Genomic DNA, 19862 nt, shown 5'->3' on the forward strand with positions numbered 1-19862 from the left:
ATTGTTGGGCCCCACAGGATCAGTAGTTCATTGGGCTTCCAGGTAAGTGTGATCAGGGATGAATGGATTTGTTCAAGGACAAACTTAACCTTCTATTCTGAGATGCTGAAACAATGCCAGCCACATAGGTTTGAGATAATCTGTTGGAAACAATATCACCACCCTCACTTAATTCCTTTCTCTTTCAAGGTGTTGAGTCCAGCATTAAAGGATAAAATAACTCAAATACAGAGTATTAATCAGTTAAGTTTATTATAAATGTACATATTATTTTTATAATACCTGGTTAAAAGCAAAATCCATATTACATGTAATTTACACCCAAATATGTACTTAAAAGTATCTTAGAGTAAATGTATTTTCTAAAGTAAAAAAGTTACTACATATAATATAATTCCAAAGGTCAGAACAACCACATAGTATACGATAGGATATGAGACAATGAGAGAACAATGGAACAGTGTTTTGCTCTAATAAACTGATGATTATCATTATGAAATTGCTGATGAATATCATCAGAATAACAACACATATAACATTACATAAACATTATGGACATAAAACACACCTTCTCCGGCTTCTCCGTCTCTGTCTTATTGCCATGTCTGGTCTCTCTAGAGCAGTGTGACCTCAGGTGCTGTTATAACAAAGACAGAATCAGCATGACTCAGGTTGAACGAAGGGTCTTCTGCTGATGGACTGGTTGACTGGGGAGAAGCAGAGGTCAGGGAAAGATGCCTACTGGTAGGCAGAAACCCCGAATCTGTCAAGGACTCTGATGAAGTGAATGGGGGAAGGGCGAAGCTTACGGAGCGGCGTGACCCGGGGTCCATCTCTAAGTCTTGGGAGCTAAGGCCGGAGTCTACGGAGGCGCGTTTTTTAGACTCAGAAAACTGGCGTAGACGAGCCCTGATTCGCTCTGTCGTGTTTTTGCCCCAAATGGCTCGGTAGCACTTGGGTAAGAAGTGACAGAATATGATGCCGTAGTTGGAGACTAAGATGGCGGAGGCCTGTACGATGGGGCGTGACTCATTTTTGGTGATGTAGATGGGGATGAAGCAGAGCCACACAAACAAGTGGATAAGCATGCTGAAGATGATGATGCCGGTCTCGCTGAAGTCGTGCGGCACCTTCCTTCCTTTGAAGGCCAGCAGGAAGCAGATGAGTGCTAACAGAGCGATGTAGCCATGCATCACCCCAAAACCCACGCTGGAGCCCTCGCTGCACTGCAGCACATGGATCATGCTCTGGTTGGATGGGGGAGTCTGATCCACATTAGGGGTGTCATAGATCAGCCAGAACACACAGACCAGCCCTTGAACAGAGGTCGCCAGGACCATAATAATCAGGGGCTTGTAGAGCTTGTTCAGACGATGGTGTCTCACAGGATCAAAAGCCATGAATGCCAGGAACGTGCGGAAAGCTTTGACCAAGATGCAGGAGACACAGAGGGTGAAGCCCAAGGCATACATGGTCTGCTGGGCTCGGCAGAGGTGGATGCTGGGTTCATCCATGAATAGAACCACACTTCCAAAACTCACCGCCAAACCAACCATCATGAAGCAAGACATGAGAAGATTGGCGGACTTGATTAGTACGGTGTTCCGGTAGACAATGAAACACACAAAAACTATTATGAGAAGCAGGAGCCCAACGCCCACTCCCACTAGGAGAGCAATGGGATATGGGCCAGACCACTGCAGATACTTTACAGTGCGTGGTTCACATCTAGTCCATCCCTTCAGAGACCAAGTGTCATTAGGGCACGGATGGCAGTCATCTTCATCTGGAAAGAAAACATTTATCCAGAGCTTGAGACAAGATTCAAAGGGATTTAAGTACATAGAGATCAGATAGTTCAGACCATGGGACAGCTATTTTAAAAGCATGTGCCAATGCATGTGCTGTATACAGCTACATTTCCTAATTTTAAACGATTGCTTTTTGCCTACCTCGTCAAGTATAAACTTCATATCTGTTTGTTACACAAAAATAATGAACAAGTTATTGTCAATGAGTGTCTTGTTTTAATTCAAAACCTACCATATCTGTCTGAGTAGGACCCTTCATCACAGGGGGTGCAGCTGTAGCAGCAGGAAACATTAGACACCTTTTTTGAAGAGCCAGGATTACATGATGGTGAGCACCGTGATACAGGTATCTGTTGGATTGGAAGTGAAGCACACTATTAGCATAGTGTGACTGTATAGTATGTATGTACACCATTAGCATAGTATGACTGTATAGTGCATATGTACACTATTGGTATAGTGTAATAATGTATAGTATGAAATGTACACTATTGGTATAGTGTAATAATGTATAGTATGAAATGTACACTATTGGTATAGTGTAATAATGTATAGTATAATATGTACACTATTGGTATAGTGTAATAATTAGTGCTGTCAAACGATTAAAATATTTAATCGCGATTAATCGCATTTATGTCATAGTTAACTCAAAATGAATCGCGATTAATCGCATTTTTTTATCTATTCTAAATGTCCCTTCGTTTATGTATTTTTTCCATCATTTTATTTTAATGCCCTTATCAACATGGAAAAGTGGATTGGCTTGCTTTATGCAAATGTTTTATTTTTATTGAAAACCAACATTGCCAAACAGGGCGGTACAAAATAAAATTATAAAGTGCACATTTCAGGTAAACAAGGCCTATAGTGCAGTTAAACCATGGCTTAATATTTTCTTTTTTCCAAGTTTGCTGGGAACATAGCAGTCAGGCCTCTTATTTCAGAAACAATGAACTGTAACAGTTAGGTTACCAATAAAAGGTAAGCCTACTACTTCTTTGCTTTCAGCCCGCTGCCTGTTGACATTTTCAGACAACAGTGAAGCTCGCTTCTTTTGCACAACACAACCTTTAAAAGTAAACTTTCCATTCAGAAGCTTTTTATCATCCATTTCGCGTATCGCGCTCACCATTCACTCAAACCGTAACGTTAGCCTACTACACAGTTTGCGAGGCCAAAAAGAATGTTAATCTAAAAAAAAAAAAAAAAAAAAAAATCGCGTTAATCTCGCGATTAAAAAATTAACGGCGTTAAAATGGGTTTGCGTTAACGCCGTTAATAACGCGTTAAACTGACAGCACTAGTAATAATGTATAATATAATATGTACACTATTGGTATGGTGTAATAATGTATAGTATAATATGTACACTATTGGTATAGTGTAATAATGTATAGTATAATATGTACACTATTGGTATAGTGTAATAATGTATAGTATAATATGTACACTATTGGTATAGTATAACTGCAGTGAAAAGGTAAATGCACAAGAGACTGCCTCCTTGGTTGAATTGTGTTTGTACATACAGTGTTGTTGGGGGTTGAAGTCCATATGATGTCATGACTATTGACCACCACTTCTCTTGGCTGTATGGTGAAGCTCCCTTTCACTTCAGCACGTCTGTGCTCACCGTCTGGCACCCACATGATGACGTCATAGCCGTCTTCAAAGTCACCATCTTTATTGAAGAAGTGTCTCTTACCATCAAGGGTACAATTCACCTTGTGGAGCTTGTCAAGAAGCTGAAAAAAAGGAACAAGTCAATTGAGAAACATATATGCGCACATAAACAGCATGATACAATATAAGTAGTTTGGTATCTCATGGCACATCTCACCACTATATGGTGTGTATTTAAATAATATAGATAATAATACTCTACCGAAGAGAACATTGTGTGACACATCAAAGTCTATAAATGTGACAGGATCTAACCTCTGAAAATTACCTCAAATGGAGGGAAATGAGTATCTCCTGGACAGAATGTTTCATTGCATCCAAGTAGTTCTTGCAGAGCATGAGCTATGCTCCAAATAGCCACCCACTCTCCATAGACCACTGGGAGGTCTGTGTTCTTCACCAGATAGTCAGCGTTGGGCTTACTGCAAACCTCTGGGGAATCAGCAGGGCAGTCTTTCTGCTTGTACTCTACGATGAAATCATTTCTCACACCTGGCCCAATTGGTAGGTTCTGTAAGTATTGCTCAAACCCAGTGATTTTTCCTGAGATGAAACTGAACCCAAGAATGTCTCCAACCTTTAATAATAATGTACAAATAAATGAATTCAATTCAATTCAATTTTATTTGTATAGAATCAAATCAATACAATTGTCTCAATATTATCTGAGAGCTGTATATCCATAAATATTTGCTCAAATACTTGTGACGAGATAGAGTAAGAGTTGAGTTCATGTTTGTCAGTAAAGTGTCCATCAGAGCAATGTATACTGTAGACACACCACCCACCTTGTTGATGTCCTTCATTTTTGCCACATCTGTAGACCTGGACCAAACATCACTGGCGATCCAAACTCGAGTGGTATTGGAGCGGATCATCTCCTCAAACAGCATCTCCACCAGCTCTGGTCGGAGGATCACCATCACCACCTACAGTACATTTCAGTTTTCACCTGTTTGCTTCACGCTCAAGGCATTTCAGTGATTTACTAAATGGTTATAAGCATTTTATAAATGATGTTTGAGAGCAAACATTGTATCAGGGCTGAAAAATGTAAAATTAAAGAGATCATTGTTAGAATATAAAGTAAACTGACGGCTAATTGATTCTAGAATTTAAAAAAGTGCACTGGGCTACTAAATCTCTTTCACAGTTACGGAAGTGTGTCAGACCCAACTCTTCCACAGGAAACATCACTACTAAGACTTCAAGTCATGGCTATGAACTGTGGAATAAATTGCAGAAAGACTGAACCGCCAGCGACACCATTGACCCATATGCATGTTAGGCTTAAATCATACTGATAATCATATAACAAATGTGTGCTTTTCTGAAATTGCTTGAAGCATGTCTTATAATCATACACTGTAAGCCCCAATAAGTTGAGTTTACTTAAAAAATTTGAGGAAAGTGGTTGCCTTAAAAACATCAAGTAATGTATAATGAAAACTTGAGTACATTTAACTTAAAACATATTGCAATATCAACTGCTTTGCATAGTGACTATACTTAAAGCATTAAGTTCAATGAACATAAAAATTCCAAGTCGATTTAACTTCAAATCTATTGCAATACACTAAGCCCAGATAAGTTGAGTTTACTTAAAAAATTTGAGGAAAGTGGTTGCCGTAAAAAACATCAAGTAATGTATAATGAAAACTTGAGTACATTTAGCTTAAAATATATTGCAATATCAACTGCTTTGCATAGTGATTCAACTTAAAGCATTAAGTTCAATGCACTTAATTCCGAAGTTGATTTCACTTAAAATATTTTGCAATAACAATCGCTTTGCATAAGTACTACACTTAAGTGTGTAAGTTCAATGCACTTAATTACAAGTTCAAAATGACAAGTTTTTGATTTCACTTTTATTTCAACACTTTTTAGAAAACCAAAAATACAAAAACTTAAACGTAAAAAATAAACGTTTTTTTTTATTATTGCAACCAGTTAGCACCTACTCGCAAGCTGTAAGCTGATTTTTCAGCGTCTGAATTTTTGGTGGCAGCTTGCATTTCCCCAAATTAAGCATAACCTGAACATACACAGACATTCCTGATATAAACATGGAAAAGGCTCTGTTCTCGCTTAACTTCCATGTTTTAGTCTATAATGTTTAAATAGCTGTGCTCTCTTTTCACAGCTATGAGGACAGTACTTGCACTTCCAAAACATTGTAAAACAACAAGAGGAGCGATTCAATTAAACATGCTCCGCATTCAAGTTGTGACCACGTTAGGTTAACCACAGCTGATTTGTAGTTTGTTTTTTTGCCAAATTAATTACAGACTTAATTTACTTTTCAGCTGTCAAGAGCATTCACATTCCCATAATGCACTCTGGTCATGACTAAAACTCAGTAATTGAAAGCCACTTAACTTAAGTTAACACTTAGGTTATTCACTCATTCGACTTTATCTACAAAGTAGTAGAATATACTTAGAATTTTTTAGTAATGTCATCACACTTAGTAGAATATACTTAACATTTGGTAGTAATATCATAAAACTTTAATTCTTTAAGTGAATAAAACTCAGTAATTGAAAGCCACTTAACTTAAGTTAACACTTAGGTTTACTCATTCGACTATATCTACAAAGTACTTAGAATTTTGTAGTAATGTCATCACACTTAGTAGAATATACTTAACATTTAGTAGTAATGTCATAAAACTTAAATTCTTTAAGTGTAAAAAAACTCAGTAATTTAAAGCCATTTGACTTAAAGTTATTCACACATTCGACTATATCTGCAAATTGGTAGAATATACTTAGAAACTTGTAGTAATGTCATCAGACTTAGTAGAATATACTTAACATTTAGTAGTAATGTCATAAAACTTACATTTTTGAAGTGCATTGTAATTAAATTGTTTAAGTACAGTAGACTTGATAAGAAATTGGGGCTAACAGTGTATAACCAATGTATGCTTGCTTGAGTCAGGTTTGACAAACCCATATCCATATATGCTTGCAGATAACTGTTTGAAGAGTGAAATATGCATACATGCTGTGTGATGATATACTTATATACTGTGCGGAATGTGCTTACATGCTGTAGAACAATGTATGTGTTTAAGTGTGCTGAACTGTTTAAGTGTACGTGTCTGTAAGAAGATGTGCTGAACTGTGTTGCAAGACGAAAGAGCAGGCAGAGAAAAAGAGGAAGTGTACGTTGGGGCCCTGAGTGTCAATGAGGAAATGTGCAAAGTAAAAATAGCGAACAAGTCAGGCGGAGGCTGACACATGATTGTTAGAAGATGACATGACATAGGTAAGAAATGTATGCTACCAAATATGGGTTAAGCAACTAACTAGGAAACAGATGACCAAGTATGGGTATAACTGTTGCTTGCAGGAAGCAGGAGGACATAAGAAGCGATCACGCAAGTGGCTCGCTCTCTCCTCTTCCCTTCTCTGACTTTGCTGGACTGAGATTGAGATTTTGGTAGACAGCCACTTCGGTGGTCTACCCCCTCAGGGGAGACTACTTTGGTGGTGAGGACTCTAGAGAGGCTAGGGAGTCCTGAGGGGCGAAAACTTGCTTTGGTGTTTGGAGAAGAGTTACGTAGTTTGCATTTGCTTGTATCTTTTTGACCTGTTTGACATTAAATCTTTGAGGTGCTAACTCAATATTAAGAACTCGCTTCTGCGTCAGTTTTATGGAGTGAGTTCCCCCCGCGCCCGCGACACGCCTTGCCTTAGTACACCTGTCAGATCAGCAACCTGTGGCGCGGAACATCCACTACCTAAGAAAGGTGGGGATCTCTGGCACAGAAAAACCTGTCGACTGCATGAAGAAGGTGAGTTGTCCTTCTCTTTCAACTTAGGAAGAGAGTACGGAGAGGTGAACTCAGAGGATATCCTGATTGATCCTTTTTGTATCTTGGCTATAGCACACAAGAAGGCTTGGCGTAGTGTGACATGATTTTTCCGAACTAAGTTGTTTTCTGATTTGCGTGGCCAAAAACCGCATTTGATGTGTTGTGAGGAATATTGAAAGTCCGAGCATCGAAAGGCACTCAGCCATCATTGTAGGTGGACACACTTAAGCATTTCTTAACAGAACTTTGTCTTACTCAACACAAGCACTGCCTCTCCCTACCTGTGCATCAGAGAGCTGTATCTTCCTGGCCACCTCCTTGATTCGTTTCTTACTCTCCGCGTGGCCCAGATAGTGTGGAACGACCTCCTCATAGGCCACACACACCCCAGCCTCCTCTGCATCCTTCAGGAAACTTTGGTGGACTCCCCTACCGTAGTCATCATCCATAGAGACCAGACCAACCCAGTTCCATTTAAAGTGTCTTATGAGCTGCACCAAGGCCTCTGTCTGGTACACATCACTGGGGATCACTCGGAAAAACCCCGGGAACTTCAGCTTATCGCTCAGAACAACCGCGGAGGATGTGGTGCTTATCTGAAGGACATTGACAAAGAAGCCAAAACAAACTTAGGATTTGTGCACAAACACAAACACAGAACAAGTAGTTAACTAAATTAGTCTTTTTCTCACTTGAGGGAAGAGATAGACGCTGAGAAGTTTGGCCACAGGGATGGTCAACAGAGAGTATCGTGCCCCTAAGATAACCTTAACTTGTGGTCGGAACTCAGAGTAATCATCCATGACAGGCAAAGAGCCGTTGGTTGACAGCATCTGTTCCACAGAGTGGAGAGCTTTGGTGGCGTCAGCACATGGGTCATAAACGGCATATCCCAGCCGAACACCAGGAAGAAAATTAGCTTCGTTTATGGTGTCAATAGTGTAGATGGCAGCCAGCATTCGGACGAAGGAAATCTGGTCAAAACTGGTAGGTGACGGAAGAAATGTCATTATTGTAATAATAATGTTATTATTGTAACAGTGATAATGCTGCGCTACCACAAGAACCACATTTTAATATACACTGTCAGTGCCAAAATGTATAGAAAGGAACACATATATAGATATACATATGCATGAGATACATATGTGTATTTGCTATAATTTCACAGGAACTGAAAGAGAGTAAGAGACAGAGAGAAATGTGTAAAGAGAAACTGAATATTTCAGATCCATAAATGTTTGTGTGTGTGTGTGTGTGTGTGTGCTTGCACACTGAGGTTGAAATGCACACACTGAAAATAAATGGATTCTCTGAATGTGCCTTTGAGGTGAGCCTCCATGGCTCTACTCACTTGCTGCAGGTGAACTCCTCTGGTCGAACACGGCCCTGGAGGTTATCGACTGTGGAGTGAACAGAGCTGAGGATCCCTATGATAACATCCCCATCCATAAAGGCGTTACGCGGAGAGATCTTCACATTCGTCTGGGAGACCTGGACAAGCGCTGCCCATAGCACCAAGCTGAGGAGACGGAGCCACATGTTGCGCTGTGTTGCGTTGCATGAGAGAGCGTGAAATTGACATTCCTCCGAGTGTGGCTCTGTTTTATAGATGAGAGGAGAACTCTTGTTTACGAGAATGACTGCAGGTATTAGATAGCATCACTCAGTGGGAAGGACGAAGTAGAGCTACAACTCGATTTATGGGAAAGCACGCCAGAATGAAGAAAAATCACATTCCACAATGAGTTTCTAATGGCACGAAGAGCTTATAGCTAAATGGGCTGGTAGAAAACTAGAAGGACATGTTTACTGTTATTGGAAAGTACATGACTACAAGTGGGAAATTCACTTTTCAAAGCAAGTTTAGTCAAAGGTGTGTTAGATTTATATCAGATAAAGATGCTTAAAGATAGATAACCAGACATGTAAATGAACATTTGTGAACTCAAACACTCAAATTTACAAAGACATTCACACATGATTGTGATCCATTGGTATTTTATCGTGGACACATTGTCATACAGTACAGTACAAATGTGTATTGTGTTCAAAATCAAGAACTAGAACATTTCACTCAGACTTACCACACAAACTGCTCGAGGCTCGATACTTTGCAGTTGTTATGGCAACAGCCCTCACTGCTATTACAGGTTGCACCAGCTGTGTCACTGCTAAGACAACCTATTGGATATTTGTGAATGCTATATGATATACAGTATAAGGGGTTGGGCAAGGAAAAGGGGAAGAAAGAAACCGCCAGTTCTCGTAAAACCAGCCCACTGTGAAAATTCCAGAACTTTCAAACGGCCAGTCCGTGCCTGGGTAGAACTCTTGTTTTTGGCAAAATATCTGTAGTTTAACGATGAGCATCTGTGTGGAATGTATGCCTTTATATGAGGGATTATTTCAATTCTTTAGAATCCCTTTGAAGATTTCATGTTGTGGTTAAAGGCAAAGGGTAGAGTCAACAAATATTGAGAAAGATATTCAAAATATATAATTACTAGGGCTGTCAATAGATAAAAAAAAAAAATCACTTCAGACAGTGTGTATTTTAGACACTGTTGTTTAATTGTATTTTTTCGTGCTCTCTTCCGTCATACAAGGAATGTATGCGAGACACAATGGTGCCCCTCGAGGCCTCGACGGTAAATCGTAAGAATTGTCCCCTGAAGCAATTCGAATCACCTCAGTCAGCCCACCCTCCTCAACTATGTTGCTGGGCCGACAGTCACCGGCAACCCAAACTGCTAAAGCGCTGGTAACCTTTTCACAGACTGGTCTAGTTATTTTAGTCGTGGAGTGTGGGTTGGCGACCATCTAACCTGGGACTGCTTTCTGTCGGGTGCTTGGCATTAAGGTGATAACTTAAAGACGAGCTGCTTCTGTGATAGCTAAATTCAGCTTGACAAATGCTACATACAACTTTAGTTTTGTCGATTGTTCCGTCATTTTGCCTCTTAAACCGAAACTTTCCACCCAACAATCCCTCAGCTCTCTCCATCTTCAACTACCGTCTCGGTCTCTCCTATCTAACTGACCGCAGGCACGCGGTGGTTTAGTGTCAGGGGTCAACGCACACCGGAAGTAAACAAAGTTGCGTTAACTGCGTTTAAATATTTTATCGCATTAATCTCGGCCACAATAATCTCATAGATTAATGCGTTAGCTTTGACAGCCCTAATAATTACACTAATACTATTACAAATATGAAAATGAATATAAGGTAATACTAAAAAAACTAACACGACCACTTTTACTGACACAGACTCTTGAAATAGTAAAGGGGGTTACTCGACCTAAACAGCTCCCCATAGTCAAGTATTATCTATTGATTTTGAATGAATGCACCTTTTCCAGATGATCTAAACCAGCTCTCACAACGCTGTTGATATATCTGTGAACTTTGTAGTGTTTTCATATTATTTTCTTGTATATATCGTTAAAGGATTTGGGGTTGTTAAAGTATTAAGACCTTGTCCTTGATTACTCTGGAAGTCATGTATTCTAAACGTCCCTCCCCTTTTACTCTGCTGTGTGAGATGGGAGCAGTGATCACACGTCTGAATGCCCCCTTAACATGCTGTATGTATTCATTACATAACCAGTCATCTGAGGTCCTTTCTCTGATATGGTATATGCAGTCTCAATGCCCACTCAGATCTCCATGCTAATCTGAAAAGACTATCTCCAGTGTAAGAGACACCATTTCCTAAAGGCATCAAGAGAGTCAGTGTGCCATAAGGTAGAGAGATGGTCATGCTGATGGTGTGGCTGCACTGAGCGCGTCACATCAGGCGCCAGGCTCTGACCGGGAGGGACTGGAGCTCATGATGGGGCAGGACACAAACCTGCACGAGACAAACAGATACTGTGTGGTTTGACTTGGACAGATGGTGGCAGTATGACTCATGTGCCCAGGAGAGGATTCATCAGTGCCCTTTGCTCTATAGGGAGGCCAGACAGGAATGATATGATAATGACAATAATTGCACATGGAAGAGTATACAGTAATCACTCTTCAGTTTTCTTTTCTTCCATACAACACACGCACAAACGGAGAGCCATCCAACAAATACACAGCTAGTCTGTTAGTGCTGCCCCCTGTTGTTTGTCAGTTAACAGACATTGTAATAAAGATAAACTACTGAAACTGTGGCAAATGTTGGTTATGTTTTACACTCTTCTCTGAGGAAACGCCCAGTATCAGAATCCCTAAAATGTACACAATAAATATGATTGTTCTTAATTTAATAATGTTTGCAGCCTGATGAACTGCTGGAATGTCGTTTTGTTTATGTTTACATTTCATTATTTCTTTCTTTTTGTTGCTGTTGTTGAGGCCTTATCTATGTTTTCTTTATCATGTATAGATCTTGCCAACAAACGGTTACTGTTCAAGTCCATACTGTAATCAGAATTCTATATTCAGGGTTACAGCGTTCTCTTGAGACTATTGCCGTACCACTCTATTCCCCCACACTACTGTTTTAATGAGTTGACAGTCGTGGAGCGAGCGCACATAAATGATCCTTTGAACACACTCTTCTGCCCCACACCTACGAACGGTAGCACACACAATCACATATGGACTTGCATACAAACGCACACGCACATAAAGAAAAACACGCACGGACAGGTTGGTATAGGCTACTTATTCACACGCAAGTCCGATCGAAAGGACATTAAACAAAGGAGGCTATGACAATTTAATCATGCGTTCAAACATTCTTGAACTGAGTAAATGCACAAACTAAGTCTCACAGAATATTAGTATGTGGCTTGAAATGATTGACCGACTTGTCGGAGGTTTGTTGTAGTGTCCTCATCATAGACATATATATGTCTATGGTCCTCATGTCCTGATTGTGGCTTGTAAGTCCGACGGCTAAGAAGTGCCGCCAGAAACAGGGGCAATATTTGGTTCCTAGCATAATTGACAGGCTATTTCCTCTAATGTTTGCAGAGACAACAGAAATGGCCCTGGCCAAACCACCTCTGTATTGAGTCTTTTTGTATGCCTGGCCATGGCCTACCTGACTGAGCTTTTAGGGAGGAGTAGATGAGAGAATTAGAGGCAAGCAGACAAATTCATACATGTATCAGGGTAGAACATATTAGCCATGTGGCATACATACCCTCAAGGATACATAAAATATTGAAATGGGATTAAAAATGGAAAGAGCCAGCATTTAAACTATTGGTTGTAGAACAGCCTAGTTGGTTTACAGTTTGCTCATAAGGTGATGTATGGTGAATATTGACTTGACTGTTGATCTTTTCATGTGACCATATGCATTTCATTTAGAGGGATGACAATGAGCTAATCGTTCAACAAGAAGGTGTATTGCTGGTGGTGTATTTCTGCAGTTGGATACAGCCGGGGTGATGAGCCTGTGAAGGGCAGTTATGACCATGAGACCCTATGATCGCTGTGAATGTGAATGGCCAGGTTTCAACCATTCTTCGCAGCTTCTCCATTCTTTTCTGTTGATAAATTTGGACAAAATATTTCTTCAAAACTTTAGTTTCTCTTGAGTGATACAATTTCAGTTACATGGTAATAATAATTTTCATATGTTTATCATAAGGCAATATATATACATTTAACGTTGGTTATAACATGATATCTCTTTTCAGTGAGTGAAAATGCAATCAGTCTTCAGTTTTACGACTTACCTCCACATAAAAATGGTGAGGATAAAAAAAAAAGCACGACAATGAGAGACAGTGTATAGCGAAAGTTCAGTTTACTCGTCTTTCCAGGCAGGGTTAAAACCGGGAGATCAGTCATATAAATGTCACAGGTTCAGTTTTAGTTCTTCTTATCTTTATCCGGTACACTGTATTATTCACAGTTAGCTTATCAATATCCTTTGGCTGTGAAGCACCCCTTCCCAACATACAGACACGGATGCAGAAGTAGAGAAAATACAATAATCTTTATTTAATACATTAGCTAATAAATATGTAGAAAAGGTGCAACGAGTAAAAGAGTCCAATTCATTGGCTTAAGCAGTCCACTCTCCTCCTACGTATGGCTGGCAGGCGTGCCGGTCCCACACTGTCTCAGCTAGGGCCCGTTCGTCGTAGGGTTGAAGCTAAGTTAATCAATTGGCCTTTTAGCCCGTTAAGATTAGCGAGCTGATTGAGAACAGCAAATATCGGTTCGTTAACGGCTGATCCGCATCCAAATCATGTGGTTAATTTCAACCAGGCTAAAGTTATCATGGCATTTGCGCGTGCACGTCCTACTTCAAAAGGCAGGAAAGGTCGATCACCAAAACCATGACCTGGCGAGTAGGAGATGAACATGAACGCCTATGATGAATACAAGACCATAATCATGGCAAAATTCAACACCACCACCGCTGTGAGAGCAAGGTGTGTTGGGATGTTTATAGGGTGATATCTATGTATGAATACCTGATGGCAAGTGTCAACTGGTACAGAGGTTTCCTCTACCGGTTTGAATCTGCAAGGTTGCTAGTTCAAAGCCCCTCTACTCCTTTCTTGATGTAGTTTTACATTTCCTTGGAAGTCGCTTTGAATGAAAGTGTCTGTTAAATGACTAAATGTATTAATAACAAATGCAATAAATTGAAGCAGTGAAAATAAATTGTCTGTATTTCTCTCTATTCTTATCATGAGTCCACCTTAATCATTTTCTACAATAATGATATGCTATGGTGTAGTAATAACACTCATATAATTATGAGTGCTTTGTTCTCCGCATCACCGACACTACAAAAATGTACCACTCGCAAAAAAGCGCAAGACAGTCAATGTTCGACTGTGGTGTTTGCAATAAATGACTCGAGAAGGTCTTGTAAATTAATGATTCCTTGTCGGCTGAATCGGTAGCGCTCATACAAGAATATTGGATCTTGGCGATCGCAAAGAACTCTCTCCCTCCGCTAATCTAACTCTAATATCAGTCCTTGGTCAATGGGATCCCTCCTTTTTCCGGGGGTGTGGAAAGCTTATCCAGCTACACTTAAGTTAGCCTGCCCTGGAGCAGGTTAGTCCTAATCGATATGTAACTATGGTGATTTATCAAAAGTTGCTTCCACGAACCAAAAAGAGGGGCGTTTTTTATCTTAGCCTGAAAATTAAGCCTAAACCGCTTAGCGAGCTACGACGAATACCCCCCTGGGCTTCACTAGGAAGTACACATACACACATACACACGCACGCACGCACACACACACACATCGTCAGGCAGGCAGCCACTTGTAGATGGCCTATAGGCCTACCGTGAATGTGGAGGCTCAATAACCAAGACAACCAACATACATACAGTCATTAGCACGCTCCACCAAAACTAAAGCTGTCCAAATTTGATTACTCAAATTTTTATGACGCAAAATGACGCAAATTGCGGTACAGCTGAACTTGAACTGATGTTTCGACTGAATGGCAATAACAAGGAACGTCACAAGTCACTGGCTAGCTAGCGTTAGTGTTAAAAAGGGCTGTCTCACCAGTTGCCTCCAGCTGTGCACCCCCGCTGTGCAGGCCACTCACGGGACCTGGGGTCCAGGCAGAGGTCAGCCTATCAGTTGATCCCAGGAGTCCGTGGGGCTCGTGCACAGTGGAAATTCACTGGCCAGATGGTCACCCCATGCTGGGTTTCCAAAGCAGGTCTGAACATGCCCTCTCATCCCCCCCTCTGGCCTATATAAGCTTGGGCCACCACTGGCCAGTTGTGGGTCAAGTAAGCAGTTGGAGTTGGAGAGGAGCATCAGCCATCGGGAGTTCATCAGTTCAATTCAGAGACATTCGCGATCATTCTTGCCGTGCGTCGTTCAAGAATGTAAGTGTTGTTATATGTATCATTTAGCTCTTTAGTCCGTTCATTTCATTGTAAATAGTATCTGTTATTTACATTTATCATCATCATCTGTAGCATTCACATTTCACCCCGAGGCCAGTTCAACCAGTTACTTTTGTTACGGAAATATGGAATGTTCGTTGTTACACGGCACGGTATTTAAAGGGACAGATCCGTATTTACAGCATAGCCGTAATATTCATCATGTATACTATATTCATCTTTATTGTATTTGATTGCTAATATTTGTATATATTTGTTATTCATATCATTCATAGAAACCACGATTCAATCACGGTCATTCAAGGAGTCAAGTGTGGATATGAGTCCTTTACACGGATAATCATATTCACAGTTCATTATCATTCAATTCAAGTCTTGAGTGTGTGTGTGGAAATAAATCAATCATCATTGGAACATTGGCATCCGTTCTTGTTCTAACCGGACAGACCTGTGGCGATTGTCACCTATTTCACAACCAGTAATACAGTCCTTTTGGGTTTCATTCAATTCAAATATCACCCTATTTTATAGTTAGCTAACTAGCAAGATTACATACAATCCATTCGCTAAAGTTGACAATACAACACTTGGATTTTTACCAGTATTCCTCACTTGTTGACAAGTTGCCGTGTTTGGCTTCCTTAATGGGTGTGTAACATGGTGTTTTGGGCCTGAGGGTTGTTTGCAGTGATTCACGGTGTGTTCTGAGTGATGTGTAGTGTTTCACATGAGTGTAGTGGTGATTGGCACACTTTAATTGAGCACTGAGCACGAACCTTTTCTACCGCACGTGTGTAGCATGATCACTAATTAAGCACAGGTGCCTAGCATTATGCCACTCCCCTCCTTAGGTGTTTCCCATCACAATGTTCCTATTTATACCCGTGTCCACAAGCTAATGACAGTATTGTCTGACACTGTGTCCATGTATTAAGGTTGGTGATCGCGATATTCTTTGGTGTGGGCTCTATACTTTCTCTGGGTTTCATTTAATTGTAATACAGTATTGTCTGACACTGTGTCCATGTATTAAGGTTGGACCAGAGGAGAGTTGCTTGCGGACTGCCGGCCATTGACCCTGTCCAAGCGGTGTCGTGTGTGTGATTGAGAATCAGAGAACCAGAAGAGCGTCTGGCTTGGCCGTGTCCCGGGAGAACGAGACTGACGCGCACGGTGCTGAAACCATACGAACCTACCTGGACACCCCAGACAGACATTTGAACTTTGAGTGCTGGCACTACTTCTAGGAAGCGCATTTTAATGTTTTATATTTATTATCAATTCCCTGGAGTCGCTAAATAAATCTCTTTTATTATTAAGAACGGTGTTCTGATTTCTCTTGCACGTATTCTGAGCTTTGCGTCTGAGCCTCAACCTCCCTTTTAGGGTGTGTTACAACTGGCGTAGTCGGCAGGATGTAAAGAAACAGAGTCGTGCAAGAGAAATTATGACTGAGCCAGGTAGTTCAACAAGCCCCAGAATGATGCCAATATACACGGGAAGCATGATTATATCCAAGTTTCGAGGCAAAGATTCAGACTGTAGTCTTGGAGAATGGAAGAGACAGTTAAACACACTATTTAATCTCCAAAAGATTCCGGTCGAATTCAGAGCTGACTTTACACTTAGCTGCTTGGAAGGGACTGCAAAAACACAAATTCTAATTCTACCCCAAGAGAGAAGAAAGACAGCTGAATTGATATTTAAAAAATTAGAAGAGCTATACGGAGATCAAGCCTCTGCCTCGGTCCTGCGCGCCCAGTTTTTTAATATCACCCAAGAGCCTCAAGAAGACATTGATAGCTTTGCTCTCCGGATTCAAGAACACTTTGCCAGGCTGAAAAGGAGAGATGCTCGAGGACTAAGAGACGAGGATGTCCTGCTCCGTGATGTTCTCATCGATGGCCTAAGAGATCCAGCCATGCGGGGTGAGTTTAGAAGTAAAGTCCTCCTAAATGATGACGTAACATTCGAACAAGTAAAAACGGAAATGTTAGTACGTGAACGCGCATATGGGGCAAAACAGGATCAAGTACAGTGTTTCGGCATTCTTCCTCACTTAACAGCGACCTAGAACAAATGAAAAGACAATTAAAAGAGGAAATGAATGATCAGATAGCAAGTAAATTTAAAGAACTGTCTCAATGCTTGATAAGTGAAATTCGAACAGAGCTCCAACAGGCCTCGCCAAGAAGGGCGCAACAAACATCGACGCAGGGACGGAATCATCATACACCTGACCGCAGGGCCCCATGGCGTCCAGCAGCCAATCAGTATGACGAGCAAGGTAGGCCAATATGCAACAACTGTGCACAATCAGGACATACTGCCCGTTACTGTAGAGTATCCAATCCGTCTGGACCGGCTCCTTTAAACTAGTTAGCACCACTGTGGCGGGCCAGACAGTGGGTAGTGGGAACAACAACGGCCCAAATAAAGATTCAGTGGACAAATTAGTCGGAGGGGTCCCTGTGGTTGCACTGCAATTTAATGGGGTGCCTATCCACTGTCTCTTAGACACGGGATCACAAGTAACATTGATGAGGGAGAGTTTTTTCCAGGAACATTTTGGCCAGCAGGGGGCACTACTTGAAGACCCTTCAGCATGGTTGGCACTACAAGCAGCAAACGGCCTTGCGATTCCGTACCTGGGGTATGTACTGTTGGACGTGAAGGTGGGTGATGTGCTCTTCCCTGGCTGTGGTGTTGTAGTGGTTAAAGATCATTGCTTGGCTAATACAAATGGTCTAGTGGGAACCAACATAATTAAGCATTGCTGGGATACACTGACCAAAGACAATCTGACTGTGCCCTCTTTGTCCAGTGAACGCTTTCAACAGCAGTCGTGGCGCAACGCCATGAGAGTATGTGCAAAGGAGGCCAGATTTGCAGCCAGCGATGGGTTTACAGGGTATGTTCGCACTATTAACCGTTACCCTCTGGAAATTCCAGGACACAGTGAAGTCCTGGTGTGGGGCCGTACCAAGGCTGGCATTCAGAAACGGGATTACCAGTGCCTAGTGGAGCCCTTTGGGGAGTCTGATGTGCTCACCGCTCGAGCAGTATCAACGGTCAAGCAGGGAAGGTTACCCATCAGAGTGAGAAACATAAGCAGCACCCCGGTCTACCTACGACGCCACCAGAAGCTGGCTAAGGCATTTGTAGTGGAACCAGTAGACATTGTACAAGACACGGATGTGAGTATGTCCAGAGTGGGGGAACAGGTGGTACAGGTTAGCTTAACGCAAGTAAAACAAGACCTAAAGGACCGGCCCGCCCTAGTGGATGTTAACAACATTGATATCTCCCCAGCCCAAAGACTGAAATTACTGTTACACAAGCATCAGGCTGTGTTCTCTTGTCATGACGAGGACTATGGGAAGACGAGCACCATACAGCATGTGATCCCGACAGGAGACGCCGCACCTGTGAGAGGACGCCACAGTCATGTGCCTCGCCACCTGTACCAGGAAGTGAAAACCCTCATTCAAGGTATGATTGATTCAAAGATTGTCAGACCAAGTACCAGCCCATGGGCATCTCCCATTGTGTTGGTTAGGAAGAAAGATGGGACTCTGAGATTTTGTGTGGATTACCGCAAGTTAAATCTATTGACACACAAAGATGCGTATCCCCTCCCTCGCATCGAAGAATCCCTTGCCAGCCTGACCAATGCTAAGTTTTTCAGTACTCTAGACTTGCACTCAGGATACTGGCAAGTCCAGATGGCTCCAAAAGATAGGGAGAAGACAGCATTTACTACTCCAATGGGACTATATGAATTTGATAGGATGGCGTTTGGTCTCTGTAATGCTCCGTCTACATTTCAGAGGCTTATGCAAACCTGTCTAGGAGATCAAAACCAAGAGTCTCTGCTGATTTATCTAGATGACATTATTGTGTTTTCCCCTGACTTTGACACACATCTAACCCACTTGGATGTTATCTTCAGCAGACTAACTAGCCATGGACTCAAATTGAAACCTAGCAAGTGTTGCCTGCTGCGACAGGAAGTCCAGTACTTGGGCCATCGGGTGTCAAACAAAGGGGTGTCTCCAGATCCTGACAAGGTGAAGTGTGTGCAGGGCTGGCCGACCCCCATGACGGTAAAAGAACTGCGCTCATTTCTAGGCTTAGCGGGCTACTACCGCCGCTTTGTTAAAGACTTTGCCAAGATTGCCAGCCCCTTACATGAACTGCTAACAGGGCTAGGTCCAACACAGAGTAGTAAAAAGAGGCCTTCTCATGCCCTCACTGGCTGGAACCACACATGTGATGTAGCTTTTGCTACCCTAAAGGAGGCCTTAACCACTTCCCCCATTTTAGCATTTGCTGATTTCACACTGCCTTTTGTACTCTATACAGATGCCAGCAACAGAGGCCTGGGGGCAGTGCTCACCCAGGTGCAGGGGGGTAAGGAGCGAGTCATCGCTTTTGCTAGCCGGAGCCTGCATCCAACTGAACGAAATGACAGTAACTACAGTTCTTTTAAATTAGAATTCCTCGCATTGAAGTGGGCCATCACAGAAAAGTTTGCAGAGTACCTAACGCCGGCACCCTTTGTAGTATACACAGACAATAACCCGCTTGTGCACCTCAACTCTGCTAAATTGGGTAGTCATGAACAGAGATGGGCGGCCCGCCTTGCCGGCTTTCAGTTTGAGATTAAGTATCGGCCAGGACGTAATAACCAGAGTGC

General features: G+C 41.7%; 2 protein-coding genes across 6 annotated transcripts; one reads left to right on the forward strand and one right to left on the reverse strand.

The window, feature by feature from the left end:
- Positions 1–233: 233 nt before the first annotated feature.
- On the reverse strand, positions 234–9494 carry LOC105897027 (G-protein coupled receptor family C group 6 member A-like). Its single transcript, XM_042709970.1, has 8 exons — positions 8678–9494; positions 8016–8307; positions 7605–7919; positions 4286–4426; positions 3766–4074; positions 3266–3559; positions 2044–2185; positions 234–1786 (listed from the first exon to the last, which is right to left on the reverse strand). Exons 1-8 carry the CDS (start codon positions 8863–8865, stop codon positions 615–617), a joined length of 2853 nt encoding a protein of 950 aa, XP_042565904.1. The 5' UTR covers positions 8866–9494; the 3' UTR covers positions 234–614.
- A 6588-nt stretch (positions 9495–16082) lies between these two features.
- On the forward strand, positions 16083–19550 carry LOC116223858. Of its 5 annotated transcripts, none has more exons than XR_006152856.1 (5): positions 16083–17091; positions 17334–17450; positions 17681–17838; positions 18116–18655; positions 19116–19550. XR_006152856.1 is itself a non-coding variant. In XM_042709963.1 (4 exons), exons 1-4 carry the CDS (start codon positions 16611–16613, stop codon positions 18123–18125), a joined length of 744 nt encoding a protein of 247 aa, XP_042565897.1. In that variant the 5' UTR covers positions 16083–16610; the 3' UTR covers positions 18126–18710. The 5 variants fall into 5 exon arrangements, 3 of the variants coding, with proteins under 3 accessions (XP_042565897.1, XP_042565898.1, XP_042565899.1); XR_006152855.1 differs by having other exon boundaries at positions 19119–19550; XM_042709963.1 differs by lacking the exon at positions 19116–19550 and having other exon boundaries at positions 17681–17816; positions 18116–18710.
- The last annotated feature ends 312 nt before the right edge of the window (positions 19551–19862 follow it).

This window comes from Clupea harengus, chromosome 15 (genome assembly GCF_900700415.2).
Source record: "Clupea harengus chromosome 15, Ch_v2.0.2, whole genome shotgun sequence".
NCBI classification, from domain to species: Eukaryota; Metazoa; Chordata; class Actinopteri; order Clupeiformes; family Clupeidae; genus Clupea; species Clupea harengus.

What these genes read in the sequence shown, in the direction of transcription:
- LOC105897027 (XM_042709970.1), bottom strand. Translation starts at nt 8,865, where the DNA reads ATGTGGCTCCGTCTCCTCAGCTTGGTGCTATGGGCAGCGCTTGTCCAG. An exon ending in CTCATTTCCCTCCATTTGAG is followed by an intron (nt 3,560 to 3,765) that starts GTAATTTTCAGA and finishes CCTTTTTTTCAG; the next exon opens with CTTCTTGACAAGCTCCACAA. An exon ending in GCAGTTATACTATACCAATA is followed by an intron (nt 2,186 to 3,265) that starts GTGTACATATTA and finishes CTATGCTAATAG; the next exon opens with TGTGCTTCACTTCCAATCCA.
- LOC116223858 (XM_042709963.1), top strand. Translation starts at nt 16,611, where the DNA reads ATGACTGAGCCAGGTAGTTCAACAAGCCCCAGAATGATGCCAATATAC. An exon ending in AAGAGATCCAGCCATGCGGG is followed by an intron (nt 17,092 to 17,333) that starts GTGAGTTTAGAA and finishes AAATTCGAACAG; the next exon opens with AGCTCCAACAGGCCTCGCCA. An exon ending in CAATCAGTATGACGAGCAAG is followed by an intron (nt 17,451 to 17,680) that starts GTAGGCCAATAT and finishes ACTGTCTCTTAG; the next exon opens with ACACGGGATCACAAGTAACA.